Source organism: Aptenodytes patagonicus, chromosome 26 (genome assembly GCF_965638725.1).
Source record: "Aptenodytes patagonicus chromosome 26, bAptPat1.pri.cur, whole genome shotgun sequence".
NCBI lineage: Eukaryota > Metazoa > Chordata > Aves > Sphenisciformes > Spheniscidae > Aptenodytes > Aptenodytes patagonicus.
Genome location: NC_134974.1, coordinates 164,533 through 180,026, shown reverse-complemented (window position 1 = coordinate 180,026; position 15,494 = coordinate 164,533). Strand labels below are relative to the sequence as shown.

Below are 15,494 nucleotides of genomic sequence, written 5' to 3'. Positions count from 1 at the left end.
CCTACCCCATGATGAGACTGATGAATGCTGGCCCAGTAATGACTCCTCAGGTGTCACAAGGGAAGGGGACCGTTGTGGCACTGAGTGCTGTGGCAGGCTCCTGCCGAGGGGTCATTCATCTGCATTAACTAATTAACGATTGCTTTGTTCTTTGCACTTGCAACTGGGGTTCCTGCAATCTTTCTCCAGGATCCACCAGTCTGATCTTCTCTCCTGGGACTGAACTAGAGGCTCAGCAACTTGGTGACCATCTGAGCCCTGCCACACATGTTTTGCAGATGGCTGCTCCACGGAGCCCCCAGCACCCCCCTGTCACCAGACAGGGTCAGACTTCTGGAACTGGCAGCGCCAGGTGCCACCCGGGAAAGGGTCGGATCCTGGTGGCTGGATGTCGAGCAGGGTGTCCCTCCACCACACGCTGCCCACACACATACTTCAGCTATAGCTCTTGGGCTTGGGAAGCGTGGTGTTCACTACCCATCACAAAATGCCGAGGCCTTTTGTTACCAGGCAAGCAGAGAAGCTCCCAGTTGAGAAGTGTATTTTGTGGTCAGTCCAGCTCCCACACCTTCAGCTTGAGTAGACGCTCTTTATTTAATACATTTACTTTATCCAGAAGCGGGGCCCAGATCTCCTGAGCTGACTGTGGGGTCACAGAGCCGTGCACACATCTCCTGCTGCTTGGAGAAGAGCTTCAGGTGGAACGGGTCTTCCTGAAGGCAGTGTCTCCAGAGGCCACGTGTCCTGGCTCGCTGAGGAGCTAGCTGCAGTCAGGGCTTTAGAAGCCACGGTAGACGGGCTTGGTTGGATGAACATAGCTGAACAAGGCGTGTGCCCTGTCATGCTGCTTTTCAGGAAAGTAGAGGCATAGCTTGTCCAGGAGATGACCTGGCCAGAAGTTATTGTCGTTTGACTTTTGCATCTTATTCCTCTGAAGACGCCTGTGAAAAAAAGGGGGGGAAAAAGGGAAGGAAGAAAAAAATATAAGAGAGAACAGCATGCTTTACAGAAATAAAATCCTGGGCAGTTCACTGCTTCTCTTAGTAAGGGCAAAAGTGAGCCGGACAGGAACCAGCTATCTGGGCTTCCAGGCCCCGGGAAGCTCTGCCAGACCTGTGCAGACCGTGTCGGTTCTTATTAGACGTGACTGACACTGGAAATGCCAGCTTGTGAAGCTGTCTTAAGAGCTGGTATGTTGCCCATCACTGTACTATCTAAACACTTTAACTGAGGTAAACAAAGAAGATTGTGCTCTGCTTTGCAACGTTTTTTTCTCTCCAAAAGCTTCTCCAGCCATCCAAAGCTTGGCTCTTCAGGATTGTCTTTCCTCCACAAGAATAAACATTCTCTGAGGGGATTTCAGACAAGCATTGGGTCGGTCTGAGAAGTTTTGTCACCTCTGTAGTTCAGAGCACAGAGCTAGTCCCAACTAGTCTGCAAGGCTCCTGCCAGGTGCTACAAACTGTTCACCGCCACCACTGCAACCCAATGACTTGGCTAAAACACAAGAGTTGCCGTGTAGCTGAGAAGAGGATCTGCCTCTTTCCTGTCACTCGCTGCTCCCTTGCAGCATCCTAATGGTTCACTCCAGTACCTCGATACTGCCTCTGACGCCATGGGGACTGAGCACAGCGGGGTGATACACAGCGGGGCAGCAGGAGGGGGCTGATCTTAAGCCCTCTTTGAACAAACCTATTTTCCGCCTCCTCGTCCTGGCTCCCAGGTGATGCAGCATCAGCACGTCCTGTGCTGTAGTATCCTCCGGGCTGCCTGATCTTCCTTACGTCTTCTCCCTCCTTGATGATCTTGTCTCCTGGATGCAGCAGGGCTGTTGGCAAAGTGCACAGAGAAAAGAGTCATGCCTTGCCCTGGGATCAGGAGCCCCATTTCAGCTGTGATTTGCTGTAGGCGTAGCAGTCTTCAGCTGAGCCACAGCCATGTCTGTTCCTGGCTATGGACCTGCTGATCCTGACTATGGTCTGACTTCCCGGCTTGACTTTGGACCTGCCCCATCACCACGAACTTGCTTCGTGAGCTGCGCTCTTGGTTGAACCAGACTACCATCCCTGGGCCAATGGGACAGGGCCCTGGCTGATCTGCAGCACCCTTTGATATCTCAGCTCTGCTCTGGCCCTGCCGCTGATATTGCTGATCCTAACCGGCAACGTCTGCCATGGCTCTCTGAGGGCTGCAAACATGCTCCATCAGCACCGCCCCCTGACATGAGTAATGCTTCTGGGCTTGGGAAGAGACATGAACTTTCAGATTTAGTGCATTCACATCAGGCCCTTGGTCTTTGCTTTACCTCTCTGCAGTGTTGGCTCGGTGATGTGAACATTGCGGTCTTTGCACAGCTGGGAGCTCTTCAGATAGCTCATGACGGCATTCTGGCGATACCGGTCAACCAGTTCTCCCAAGTCAGCCTCTACAGTTGACGGCAGGCAGTGCTCATCAACGGGGCCATCCCCAGATCTCACCATCCGGCACTTTTCTTTCCGTTCTATTGGGCTGTCTTTATTCTGCAAGTAAAGGTCAGGTCCCGATTAGCATTCGGTTGAGGCCCTGGAGTTGCTGCATTCCCTTCAGAGAAGCTACAGGCAGGGATTCACCTCAGGCATGTGCAAACAGGAGTCAGCACCCTGCAATGGGATCGCAGGGACAGGCACTCCTCTGGGAGTGCAATTCCCATCCAGAGCTGGGTCCTCAGACAGGTACTCCCTGGAGGGCTTAGCAGAAGAGCAGCACACCGGGCACAGGTGCCTCAGGTGAAAAAAGTCTTGCAGTCACCTTCTTGTTTCTGATTGTGCCAGGGAGCCAGAGGCTCTCCCCGTAGCCGGTGACTGTGGGGCAGCATGCTGGCAAGAGGAGGTAGCCCTGGATTCTGCCAGAGTTCATCCAGCCCAAGATGAGTGAGTCACTGTTTTATATTTCCATTGGACCGTCTTGCACTGAGCCCCACAACTGAACAGGACAAAGTGCTTATCAGCACCTTAAGGGACAAATCACAGTCTGGTGGATAGGCTGACAAAACGATCAGAAGACGACTCCGTCCCCAGACACAGAAACTGGTTCAACTTCTCCTCCTTCTTCTTCTTGCCAGTTACCCAGAAAAAGCGTTTATCTCACCAGAGTGTCCAGAAGCCAAACAAATTGCTTGAGACAGCTTGTAGCACCTCAGCTGCAAGGCACCATGTGGTCAAGGGACTACTGAGAAGCTAATACGCACAATAACCCCTTGCCCTTTCCTTTACTGCTGCACTGTCCTCCAAACCACCCCACATTCGCCAAGGCACGCAGGTGCGCTTGTTATCGTGCCACATACGCCATACCTTCTCCCACCGTCTCCTCTCTCTTACGAGTTTTCCAATCTCTTCCATTTCATCGTAGCTCAGATGTCGTCGTTCTGGCTCGGTGTTGACTGGTGGAACTTCCAAGTGTATTAACTTTCTTTCAGGCTTGGTAGGAGCATGAGGCTTCATCTGTCTGGCTGCGTCCCCAGCAGAAGGTGGGCAAGTGGCAGTTTTCCAGGTGTCTTTCTGGAACTGAGCTTCTACACCTAGGATAGATTGAAAAACAAACAAACAAAAAGCCCAGAGAAGCCACGTTAGAGCATAGCAGAGAGGAACATCTGATCCGTGCTTAAGACACAGGGGTTTGGCATGTTGTGCTGATTAGAACTCCCAACAGAGCTTACTAAAGAGTAAGGTCTTCTGAATCGGTCTTTTCCAGCTGCCACCAACAGCTGGAGAAAGGGTCTGCTTTGGATGGGCTGGATGATGAATGCTAACAAACAAAATCCAGTCCAGGATGTTAAACCACAGGGTTTGGACTTTGCTCCCAACCTGAAAGATTGGATAACCTGTCTCCTGCAATTGGGCTGACTATGGTATTGCACATCCCACAGATCCTTCAGCTTTTCCCTAGAAGTCTCCTTCTGGCCACTTTGCTCTAGGACAGTGGTCTCAAGAAGCCATCTTCTGGACCCACATTGGCATTTCCTGTCTGTCTAGAGATGCTTTCCCAACCCAGCGCTCTCCTCTCACCTGTTTTGGTCTCCTGGGATTGTCCTTTCCTCATTTCCAGCCACTGCTTTTGACAGCCAATCAGATCTTCAGGGCTTATAAAATTCCCCGGTTTTGAGGAAGTCAGGAAGATGACCACGTCTTCCAGGTCCTTGTCGCTGATGGGAACTTTGGTCTGGCAACCAAAACAGAAAATGACAGTGGGATCACCAAAAGATCAAGGTTTGCCCCAGAGTGGGAGGGGCGAGCTTTGCTGTTGTTCCAGATGCTTTTGCAGGGAAGCATGACACAAAGGCAACCTGCTGAGGTTTCCTTGGGTTTATCCAGCATTCACAACTTGACTCCTGCTGCCCCCTGCAGAGCTCTCGGCTTTTACTGTGCCAAACTTCCCAGCCCTCTGGGTTTCAGGAAGATATTTTGGCTTGGACTAGAATATCAGTGAACATCTGAACTCCTAAACTGTAATAAACCTGAATGTGCTCTTCACAGCTCTGTAATGCTGTGGCCTGTGGAAAGTGAGGCCCAGTGTGAGCTGTGCTGTGCAAACGTACTGAAAGGCAGTGTGCAGTGGGGAGAGGTAGGAGCCTGGCTGGGGAAGGACCAAGTATCAACACTGGGAAACTCGATGCCAGTTCAGGGTCTACAGCAGGATCCTGACAGCCCCGTTACTGAGCAGTGACTGTCTTCCAAGTCTGTGAGGCAATGGGCTTCTTCAGTCCCTCCTAGGACTCACTCTAGGTGCATCTCTGCAGCTTTCCCTTCCCTTTGCCCTTCAGCTTTTCACAGGCTGTGGGAGCCATTCTCTGAGAGTAAGGCAAGCGAAAAAGCCCCTTGCTGAAGCTCTTCCATTTGCTCTGGGTTGGCACGCAGGAAAATAGGGCAGAGTTGCAGCTGCTCATTATTTTTCTGTTCCCTACGTACCTCCTTGATGACTCTGATGAAGTCTGCTCTCGTGATCTTCCTCCTGTCCATACCAGCCTTCTTGAATACGTCCACCATCCTCAGCTTTTGTTTTTGCAGGAGGTTATGTAGCGTGACAAGAGCCTGGGGGTATGGTGCACAAACAAGGGGAACGATACCCTTCTTCCTGGGCTGCCTGCTCTTTGGTGGTGAGTGCTGAAAAGGATTAGAAAATACCCTGAGATCACTATTATTCAGGATCACCATGCCCGTCAATGTGGCATCAGCTGGGGTAAAGCAGTGTTGCTCTACTGATTTCACAGCAAACGCTATTTCCCATGCACTTCCCTACTTACGTCCGGGCTGTCGGTCACGGCTGATTTGACAGCAGCCTTCCTGTCTGCTCTCTGTGCCTTTATTCTTTGCCAGCATCTTTTTTCTTGATAGCTGAGGGAAGGTTTTTGAGTCAGCCATTTTTCAATGTCCCCTAAGCTTTCCAGCTCAGTTCGAAACTGCCTCCTCGCCTGAATCCAAGCCTCCATTGTTTGTAGACCCTCTTCTGTATCAGAGGTGGTCTCTGGGGAGCTGAGGCTATCTTCTTCCTCCTGGGGCAGCTGCAAGACAGACAAATGACAGAAATCTGTGGCCCAAGTTGGTTTCAAAAAGGGAGAAGCTGGTCTTGCCACAGGTGGAGCAAAAATAATGTGACGCCTGGATTTGGATGGCCCACACCTACTTGCTTTCGGTTTAAAGGCAAAAGTTGATACATATTTCTCCAACGGTGTCATTGGAAACCATGCTCCAAGGCCACTTCTGGCCTGGCATTAGTCAAACCCTTGACCACATCCTCGCTGCTCACGCTGGTACTTTACGCCACAACAGATGCGCTTCTTGCAGAATCGAGAGTTGGGGTCAGGTGGGTATGGTGGTTTCCAAAACCAGCAGCAAGCCCATCACAGGACAGTATGGAAACAAGCATAGCAGGACGTGGTCAAAAGTGGCGGCCTCCGTGCACGTAGTGGGCAGGGGCCTCTGCTTCTGACGTGCTTCTGTCTGAACCGGGAGGGGTGGAGACAGGGCCATCAGCAAACCATAGAGCGGCACGAAAACAGGTAGGTCCTGCCATTGCACAAAATGCTGGCTCCCTGCCACCAAGGAGCAGCTGAAATAACATGTCGGCCATTTTGTTTATGAAGAACGGCCAGAGTGCTCTCCATGCTACTCGGAGAGACAGCTCTCCCCCTCCCTGCTACCAGCTGGAGCTGGCTCAAGCCACGTGACTGGGAGAGCTCCTGCTCGAGCTCCAGAGCCGGCGCCTGGGCTGAGGTGGCCTCCTTTCCAGGGACGGAGCAGGCCCACCGATGACCTCACCCTGGCCGGCTGCTCGTTTTGCCCCTTGGCCTCTACCAGCAGTTCCTCCCTCACAGCAGTGAGCAGGCGAGAATCAAAACCACAGCCACCCACCCTGCTCTTTGGAGGGAACGATGCTGCTGGGACTTGGAGACCTTCCAAACTCAGTGCCACCCAAACCAGAAAAAGGCTGCTCTGTTGATACTCCCATACCTGGGCCCTCCACACCTTGTCGCTTTCTCTCCCCGCTTGCTGTTGAGGCAATTTTGGCAAGGTGACCCTTCCTGCTTTTCTGTTCTCTTCTTTCTCCTGCCTTTTGGCCATGGATGCCTCCAGTTTTCTTCTACTGTTCAGCCCAAATACAGGCTGTCCTTTCTACAGGAACCCAGAAATGCAATAGCAGTGGTTAGTCTCATCTGTCTTTTTTTTTTTTTTTAAATAATGCTCTTCTCTCTCTCATCTTCCCTTTTTTCCAGTTTCTGTCGATAGACAGTTCTTAAGATGCAACCAGAAGGCCCTTCTGTTATGACCAATGAACTAAGTCATCCAAGAGCTACTTTTTGAAAAGGGCTACAGTTCCTTTTCTGAGATGAACAATACCCAAAATAGGTAATTGAATGGGAAAATGAGCCACAGTAAGAGACCTACTCAGAATCGGTATCTGCGTATTTTTTTATGTACCTATTTCTCCTAAGATATCCCCACTTGATTTTCTACAATCAGGTGACACAACAATTGCCTCAATCCATGTTACGTACCTGTCCCGTCTGCCCGTGTTCTTCAGAAGTAGGCAATGGCAATTCAGGGCTCTCAGAAGGAGTTTCTTCGTGCTGCCTTCCTTCTGTGCCTGCACTTTGTGGCAACAGTCTGAAAAGACACACCAGGGGGTGAGTTGGTATGAGTGCAGGAAGAGTTTCTTCTCCATCCTGTGCTCACGCTGCTCACCCGCTTCGGCAGCAGAGCAAGCTCTCTTCACCCAGTTGTCTTCCCCTCCACAGAGACAGGGATAACCCTGAGCTGAACGCTCAGATGTGCCGCCAAGGAAATCAAGGAGATGAGCTTTTTCCATAAGGAGGGCTCCGGGACACGCAGCCTGATGCGGCCCTCTTGATGGAACGACGAGAATATTTGCATTCTGTGCAATGACAGGCACCTGGAGATACTGGTATCCCCCTCCTGGCCATTACACTGACCACTGCAAAGCAGTCCCAAATACTGTGGGACTGTGTGGTGACGTGTGTTAACAGCCCTTCTGAGTTAAATACAAACACTGGGTCCAAAGGAAACGGGGGAACAGGTTTCTCAGAGAGCTCGGGCAGTCTCCGTTCCTGAAGGCTTTGAAGACAAGACTGGATAAAGTCCTGAGCAATCTGGTCTGACCTCAGCTGACTCTGCTTGGAGCAGCTGGTTGGACTAGGACCTCCCGAGAGCCCTTCCAACCTCCATTATTGTATGAGCCTATAAAACATGCCGCACAAGCGCTAGAGCACAAGGCCACTCTAATCGAGTCCTTTCAGAGTCTCACCTGCCATGAGGCCCTTTTCCCTCCATTTTCTCCTCTGCTTCTTCCTCCATCTCAGCTCTGGCTAAGTGGTCTCGAGGAAGGCCCCTTCGCAGAAGGCATAACGTGCGATGAACAGCCGCTGCAAGCATGAAAGGAGAAAACCTCTCACAACAGGCAGGAGGAGGCACAGATCTGCTCTGCAATGTTAGAAGCTGTTTGAGGCCTCAGTGGGATTCCTTCTGAGACCTGTTTTCTCGGAGGGAAACCTTAAGCCCTTCCTGGCACCAGCCCTCGATCCTGTTCAACCCTCGATAGCCACATTATTCTCTTCGGTGTGAGTTTTCTCCTGCTGTGGCTAGTCCTTCCTCTGCACAGCAGCTTTCAGGGCGAGACAGATCTTGGCGCTTAACAGTCTCTTTTGGGGGAACAATTTCTTGGCGTTGCATATGTGTTCAGTATACAAAAATTTGCTATAATGGCGCATTCAACTCAAACACATTGTAGCTCTGATGTTCCTGAGGAATTAAGGTCGAGGAGCTAGACTTCCCAGCTTTAAAAGAGAAGTGAGGTCTCGGCACAGCTTAGCAACCTTTGCACAGTTGTTGTCTACGTGATTTTTCTCATCGAGTCACGCCGCGGTGATTCCGAGAGATAGGCCAACCCTCCCGTCTCCCACAACTCAAGGCAGAGTTTGTGATTCACAGTGCTGACGGACTTCCCCAAACATTTACTCCCTCCTGCACAAACTCCTAAAATGGAAGAGGTATACTCCAGGGCATGGAGTGCAGGGGCAAAAAGTACTTCAGCACCATCAACTGCAGTTGGTGGTGCTGAGCCTTCCTGGGATCCCGCTCCAAAACGAGGCACTTGAGATTACCAGGAGGGGTAAACAGAGGCACACAGGGTGTCTCTACCATCCCAGGCATCTGTTGTAGCCTGGTCCCTAAACACCCACCAGTAATGAAGACAGGCAAAGGCACAGACCTCTGCCAGGAATCACTCACTAACGTTACCTCTTATTCCCATGCTGCTCAAACCGCTCTCGAATTCTGCAAGTATCTCTTTGTCTGTGAGAGAAGCTCTTCGAGGCACTGCCCTAATCTCAAACCTGGAAATAGGAAGAAGGCACCATTCTGAGAAAAGGGCTTCTTTGCCAGATGACTGTCAAGGTATCTCTACAGAGTCAACCCCACATCCTAGGTCATTAAGGGAACCACAGAGCAGTGCTGGCCTCAGGAACGGCTCAGTAGCCCCTCGCTAGACAGAGGTTTTGTTTTTTTGCCTCAGTCCTCCTGTGCCATCTTGACCCAAGAAGGTGTTTTGGAGATACTTCCATTCACGTGAGTTTCACAGAAGGCACGGAAACATCACCGAGGACTTGCATGCATCTGGTCTTTGATCCACCCTCTAAGAGAACCTTTCCATGTTACATTCAAAACAATGGAAATACTAGGATCTTATTTCTGTTAAATGTTTGGGCAGTCCCTACCAATGGAAAGAGAATGAGCAGATGAAACGTTAGTAGGGTTGCCTAAATTCCTCTGCCTAGCAAACCAGTTCCCTCCGATGGGAGAAATGGTAAAATGCAAACCACAGTCAGTAACAGAGGGTGCATAACTCCAGATTAAGTGAAAACAAGGATGAAATTAACTGCAAACCAGTAATTTGACAGAGTGCTACCAAACATGAGCTGAGCACGTTTGCGTTTGGTCAGACAAGGGCTGCAGAAACAAATATACTCACTGTGGAAGCTGGTAGACACGGCCAAAACGGCTCGGAAAGAGAGCAACTTCTTTGTCCGATATGACCCATTTCTTCTGCAACAAGAACAGAAACACCTGACGTGACTCCAGGGAAATGCTCACAACAGCCTTTCCATAGCTCCAAGAATTAGCGGCCTCTCAGCAAGCTTCTGGCCAAGTGCTTCAGCCCCCTTGCCTAAAACAAGCTGCACAGCATACCATCTGCTAGGGCGAGGAACGCCGCCAGCCTTTTTGCAAGGACAAGAGTTGACGGCGTCAGGCAGGAGACTCCTTGTTTACCACGGAAGAAGCCAATGGAGGCAAACACAAGGGAAGGCCCATTACGAGCCTGGGTTCCTGGCTGCTGGTTGCAGTGAGATGGCTTGCTTTAACTATTGCTGAACCAAGAGCAAATGGTTCCGAGCTGGTTTTATCCCCCGAATCCTTCCAAAGACTTCCAAAGAGTCTGCATGCCTCTGCAGCGTGGAGGAACCCAGCCACTGGCTCCTTCTCTTCCCTCAGGCCAGGAGAACTACACCAGTAGCGTGCCAGTAGCCACGAGGGGCTGGTCTCAGGGAGGCCTTGGTGTCTCTGCACCTCAGCCTCGTGTCCAGAGCGTGGAGTGAACATCATCACCCCTGCCATTGCTTTGGCCTTTTTCCTATTTATGGCAAGGCCCTTCTAGGGCTTTCCCTTGCCCAGCAAAAGTAGTACTGCATACCTTCCCAGCACCCTTGAGCCACAGCAAATAAAAGAAAGAAAGTACAGAAAGCTTCCACTGCTACAGACCATGCCTAGCCCAAGTGACCCAGCAGGTTACAGCTGGCCAGCAGGGCTCAGTCCCCCAGTCCTTTGATGGGATGTCAAACCCAGTCTAAGTAGCACTGGAAAAACAATGAACTTACAGTGAGCAGCTTCTCTACCACGTATGTGGACTTGTTGAGGCTTAGTAAAAAGTCTTCGCAAAATGCCATTGTCACTTCCGTTCCCCGGATAGCAAGAGTGCCAACATCCTTTAAAATTAAGTCCGTGTCTTGTCTGTTTTTTAGGATGAAGTAGAAAAAGTTCAGGGTCTCCTGCATACAGTTCTGCACGACTTCCTCAGAATAGGGGACGTCCGAGTGGATGTTCTTGTAGCTCACTGGCACTTTCTTTATCTTGTCTGGAAAAGAGTAGGAAGACTGTAACTCAGGCAGCAGTAGAGCAAATAAAGTGCCAGTAACTCTCAGGTGAAATACATTGCTATAGCACTGTCTGGTCTAACCACCTGGTACAGCTCCTTAAAGGGACTGATGTAGGCCCCTCCTCAAGTTAAGGTCAAATCACTCCATTAACAGATGTGCGAAGCCGCAGCCATGATTCCCTAAACGGAAACAGGAACCAAGGACCTCGGCCATCTGTGTCCAAGGACCTCGGCCATCTGTGTCTACACTGTGCAGGAAGGCAGGACAAAGGTGGGAAGAATGGGGCTGGTTCCCGTGGGAAGAGCGGAGGGTGCCGGGCCATGGAGCTGAGCCCACACGTAGCGCAGTCCTGGTCTGGGGAGACTTGGATATAAACACAAATAAACCACCAAGCTCTTAGTGCTGCCCAAGGCCCCATCGATGGCACACTGCAGATACAGCCACGGCAGCAATGGTCAGAAATGGCAGCGAATCTGGCCATCGGCAGGTTTCTGTGCTAGCTATCATTTCCATCTCTCATTCAAAGCTCTCTACAGCTGACTTTGGCCCACTTTTCTGCATAAAAGTAGCTCTAAGGGCCTGTGGGCATTTGCCTCAACAAGGTCCGGTGCGGTGCAAGAACAAAATATCGGCATCATCTCAACAGCTTTATGGTAAACAGTTCCAATAAACGACCATCAGCCAGCAGGCATCCTGCAAATCAAGAAATGTGGCTGGCACGAAGCCAGTTGCTAAAGCAGATCATGGAGAGATGGTCTAACTTTGTACAGCCTTAATAAAAACTAGTCCAAAAGAAATGGCCCCTTTCTAGGCGTTGCTACTTGGTGGGCTGTTTGCGTCATCCCACAAAGGTTGTTCTCGGGGCCTTCTGAAGGCCTCTGACGTGTCCATCATTGCTTCTGAACAGCAACCAGCATAAGCCCCAAATATATGGACGCAGGGGAAAACAAAGACTTGAATTGCTTTTCTTACCAGGAACAGGTACAAAAGCACGTCGCAGCTCACGGATCTGTGCAACAGTCCTGGACAGTGAAAACAGAGGTCTCCGAAACGTGACCACCTCGTCATTTTCAAAAGAGAGCCATTTTTGAATATGAAATGTCCCCAGTCCTTGTACACTGACAGCCTGAGGCTGGAAAAATAAAAGAAGGGCAAGCATTTGTAGGTTGAAAAACAGAGTGAGGACTTGTGAGAGCTTGCAAGGGGGGTGCCTTGTGCCCTGCCAACTCCTGGCGCAGAACACTTTTGCACACCTCAACCAGATTTTTATTTCTGCATTTATATATTGCATATCTACAAAATATATTTTTTATGTTACTTTTTTTTTAAAAAATATTTTATGTCTCTCAATTTACGGAGAAGCTGGTCTTTGGCACATTTGTGGCAAATCTGTAAATCGCCACGCAGTTCTGGGAAGAACAGCACTTGCTGGCACAGGGCTGCTGGGACCCCTGAAGCCATCTGGGCGAGGGGAGAGGTAGGGTAGGATCCCACCTTTATCTGCAGGAGCTGTTGCCGAACATGCTTCGACACACTGCTCCAAATAGTAGCGACATCTGGAAAGCAAGGGAAAGACACGTCAAGCTCTACGTCAGCCAGCTCACAGCCCGTCAGCACATCTGTAGACAAGGAGATGGCAGATGCGAGTGCGCTCCAACACGCTTCACAGGATAAATCCACCTGTGACACGGGGCGAATCTGTCTGGCCGCAGCCTTCTTCCAGCAGGACATCTTTCCCTTCAGAGCCAGATCCCTGAGTGTGACCCGCTGCTGAGGGAAACCCATCCATGGGACTTCCATCATGGCAAGGGGAGGGATGCTGCGTGCACCGGACTCTGCGGAGCTCAGGGTGTCCGTAGGGGCCTCCCCCGCAGGGACGAACCCCACTTCCCACAACGATTCATGCCGTTCATCTTGTCTGCAGTGATGCTCGTCAGAGAGCTCCCAAAGGCCTTACCATTGACGGAAAGCTTCTTGAGGGTGGGAAACGTGACAGTGCTGTAGCCGTCAGCCTTGCTGCAGAGCTCAATGTTGGTGATCAGCGCTTCCAGGTTTGTCATGTTCTTGCTTTGGATCAGCACGTGAGGGTGCCGGGAGAAGGATTTTGATGTCTCCTACTGGGAAACACCCCCTCTCCGATGTCCTCGCCTGTGCTTCACCAGCCGGCTGTCCCACCGCCTCCCTGTGTCCTCTGTGTCTCTGAGGTACAGGAGAGACTTCTCGCGTCCCCTGGACCCGAGAGCTCGCCGAGGCCTCGCAGGGAAGTGAAGGGAGGGCCTGGGGCGTGGGGTTATGATGAGGAGGGGCTTTGTGACATGGGCTGGGGCCACAAAGGGACACTCCCACATCACCCCCACGCCCGCTGACCCGGCCAGGTTTGGTCCTGCAGTGAAAGCGGAGCTGCTCCCTAAAACACCCCCCCAATCCTCAGTCCCCGAGGAGCACGTGGGGCAGAGAGAGCTTCCAAGATGTGACCAAATGACGGAAACGGGGACACAGAATCACACCATCACACGCTGGTTGGGGTCGGAAGGGACCTCTGGAGGTCATCTGGTCCAACTCCCCTGCTCAAGGAGTGCCACCTCTTTTTTTCCGAGTAAAACCGTGGTGCCTACAGTCATAAAGGACATGCCATTGTCCTCCCTCCAGTTCAGTACCAAGTATTGCAACCATGACACAGATACCACTTTATCTCTGTGCATTGCTGATACAATTGTAGACTTTCTTGGAAGAATTAAAGGTCAGTTTCACTGTCTGAAAATCCTGTATGTGGTATCTGGAGGCAGGAATAGGTGGCAGAGGGAATTCCAGCTCTAGCTGGTAGTTTTGTCATCTGGCGGTGCTCCCCCAAGAAGGTACCTCTTACAAAATGCTTCAGCTCCCTTCTCCTACAGCAGAGCTGTTTGATGCTCAGATTTGCCCGTTTGCTGTCCCTGGCAGCTACGCCATCGTTTGCTTGCCCATGGTGTGGTGAATCCTTCTTGTTCAAAAAGCAGGACAAAAACATTTCCTTGGGAAAGGGATGGTGTTTCAAGGGCTCTCCCAGGTGGGAAACCTCTCACAAGGCATGTTCCCCTCCCACACCTTCAGTGTGAGTATACGCCCTGTATTTAATGCATGTATTTTACCCAGAAGCGGGGCCCAGACCCCCTGAGCTGGCTGAGGGATCACAGAGCCGTGCACGCATCTCCTGCTGCTTGGAGAAGAGCTTCAGGTGGAGCTGGTCTCCTGGAAGGCAGTGTCTCCGGAGGCCACGTGTCCTGGCCTCCCATCCTCCCACTGAGGCCCATGCCCTGGCCAGCTGCTCTTTATTTTTCTTGATTTGGGAATGGAGGAGATGGACCATCCCACTGCTGCCAAAAGCGTGGGGAGGGAAAGTAGCCGCTGTCAGCGGTTTCACGTTGACCGAAGTTTTCGTGATAATGACGCCGAAATACAGACACTGCCACTGGCACTTTCAGCCGCTATCGCACCCACACAACACAACCTGGGATCAAGCACAGCGCTTGCGTCGAACAGGGAGGTAAAAACAATTCTGAAGGAAAAAGGTCTTTGTGTATAAAGTGTTGGTTGAGACTGCGATCTCACTAGAACCTTTTCTTTACAGTTAAGCATAAATTACATTGACATAAGGCCTACACGCTGGCTTAAAAAACGTTTTAGTGGACATCAGCTGCTGTGACTCGCTTCTGCGACTGTGGTCTACCTGGACTTCAGCAAGGCCTTTGACACCGTCTCCCACAGCATTCTCCTCGAGAAGCTGGCGGCTCACGGCTTAGACAGGTGGACTCTGCGCTGGGTCAAAAACCGGCTGGACGGCCGGGCCCAGGGTTGTGGTGAATGGAGTTCAATCCAGTTGGCGGCCGGTCACGAGCGGTGTTCCCCAGGGCTCAGTTTTGGGACTGGTCTTGTTTAATATCTTTATCGATGATCTGGACGAGGGGATCGAGTGCACCCTCAGTCAGTTTGCAGACGACACCAAGTTGGGCGGGAGTGTTGATCTGCTGGAGGGTAGGAAGGCTCTGCAGAGGGACCTGGACAGGCTGGATCGATGGGCCCAGGCCAACTGTATGAGGTTCAACAAGGCCAAGTGCCGGGTCCTGCACTTTGGCCACAACAACCCCATGCAGCGCTACAGGCTTGGGGAAGAGTGGCTGGAAAGCTGCCTGTCGGAAAAGGACCTGGGGGTGCTGGTCGACAGCCGGCTGAACATGAGCCGGCAGTGTGCCCAGGCGGCCAAGAAGGCCAAGGGCATCCTGGTCTGTATCAGAAATGGTGTGGCCAGCAGGAGCAGGGGAGCGATGGTGCCCCTGTACTCGGCCCTGGTGAGGCCGCACCTCGAACACTGTGTTCAGTTTTGGGCCCCTCACTCCAAGAAGGACGTTGAGGTGCTGGAGCGTGTCCAGAGAAGGGCAACGAGGCTGGTGAGGGGTCTGGAGAACAAGTCTGATGAGGAGCGGCTGAGGGAACTGGGGTTGTTTAGCCTGGAGAAGAGGAGGCTGAGGGGAGACCTCATCGCTCTCTACAACCACCTGAAAGGAGGTTGTAGCGAGGTGGGGGTCGGTCTCTTCTCCCAAGTAACAAGCGATAGGACGAGAGGAAACAGCCTCAAGTTGCGCCAGGGGAGGTTTAGATTGGACATGAGGGAAAATGTCTTTACTGAAAGAGTGGTTAAACCTTGGAAGAGGCTGCCCAGGGAAGCGGTGGAGTCCCCGTCCCTGGAGGTATTTAAAAGACGAGTAGATGAGGCGCTGAGGGACATGGTTTAGTGGGTGGTGGTGTTGGGTCGATG

At 51.6% G+C, this 15,494-nt stretch overlaps 1 protein-coding gene across 2 annotated transcripts; it reads right to left on the bottom strand.

The window, feature by feature from the left end:
- Positions 1-575: 575 nt before the first annotated feature.
- LOC143171268 (EF-hand calcium-binding domain-containing protein 12-like) lies at positions 576-7,895 on the bottom strand. 2 transcript variants are annotated; one of them, XM_076360133.1, is made up of 10 exons: positions 7,798-7,895; positions 7,031-7,139; positions 6,486-6,647; positions 5,279-5,536; positions 4,944-5,138; positions 4,044-4,197; positions 3,330-3,556; positions 2,306-2,519; positions 1,693-1,828; positions 576-941 (listed from the first exon to the last, which is right to left on the bottom strand). In XM_076360133.1, exons 1-10 carry the CDS (start codon positions 7,845-7,847, stop codon positions 779-781), a joined length of 1,668 nt encoding a protein of 555 aa, XP_076216248.1. In that variant the 5' UTR covers positions 7,848-7,895; the 3' UTR covers positions 576-778. The 2 variants fall into 2 exon arrangements, with proteins under 2 accessions (XP_076216248.1, XP_076216249.1); XM_076360134.1 differs by lacking the exon at positions 6,486-6,647.
- Positions 7,896-15,494: the final 7,599 nt, after the last annotated feature.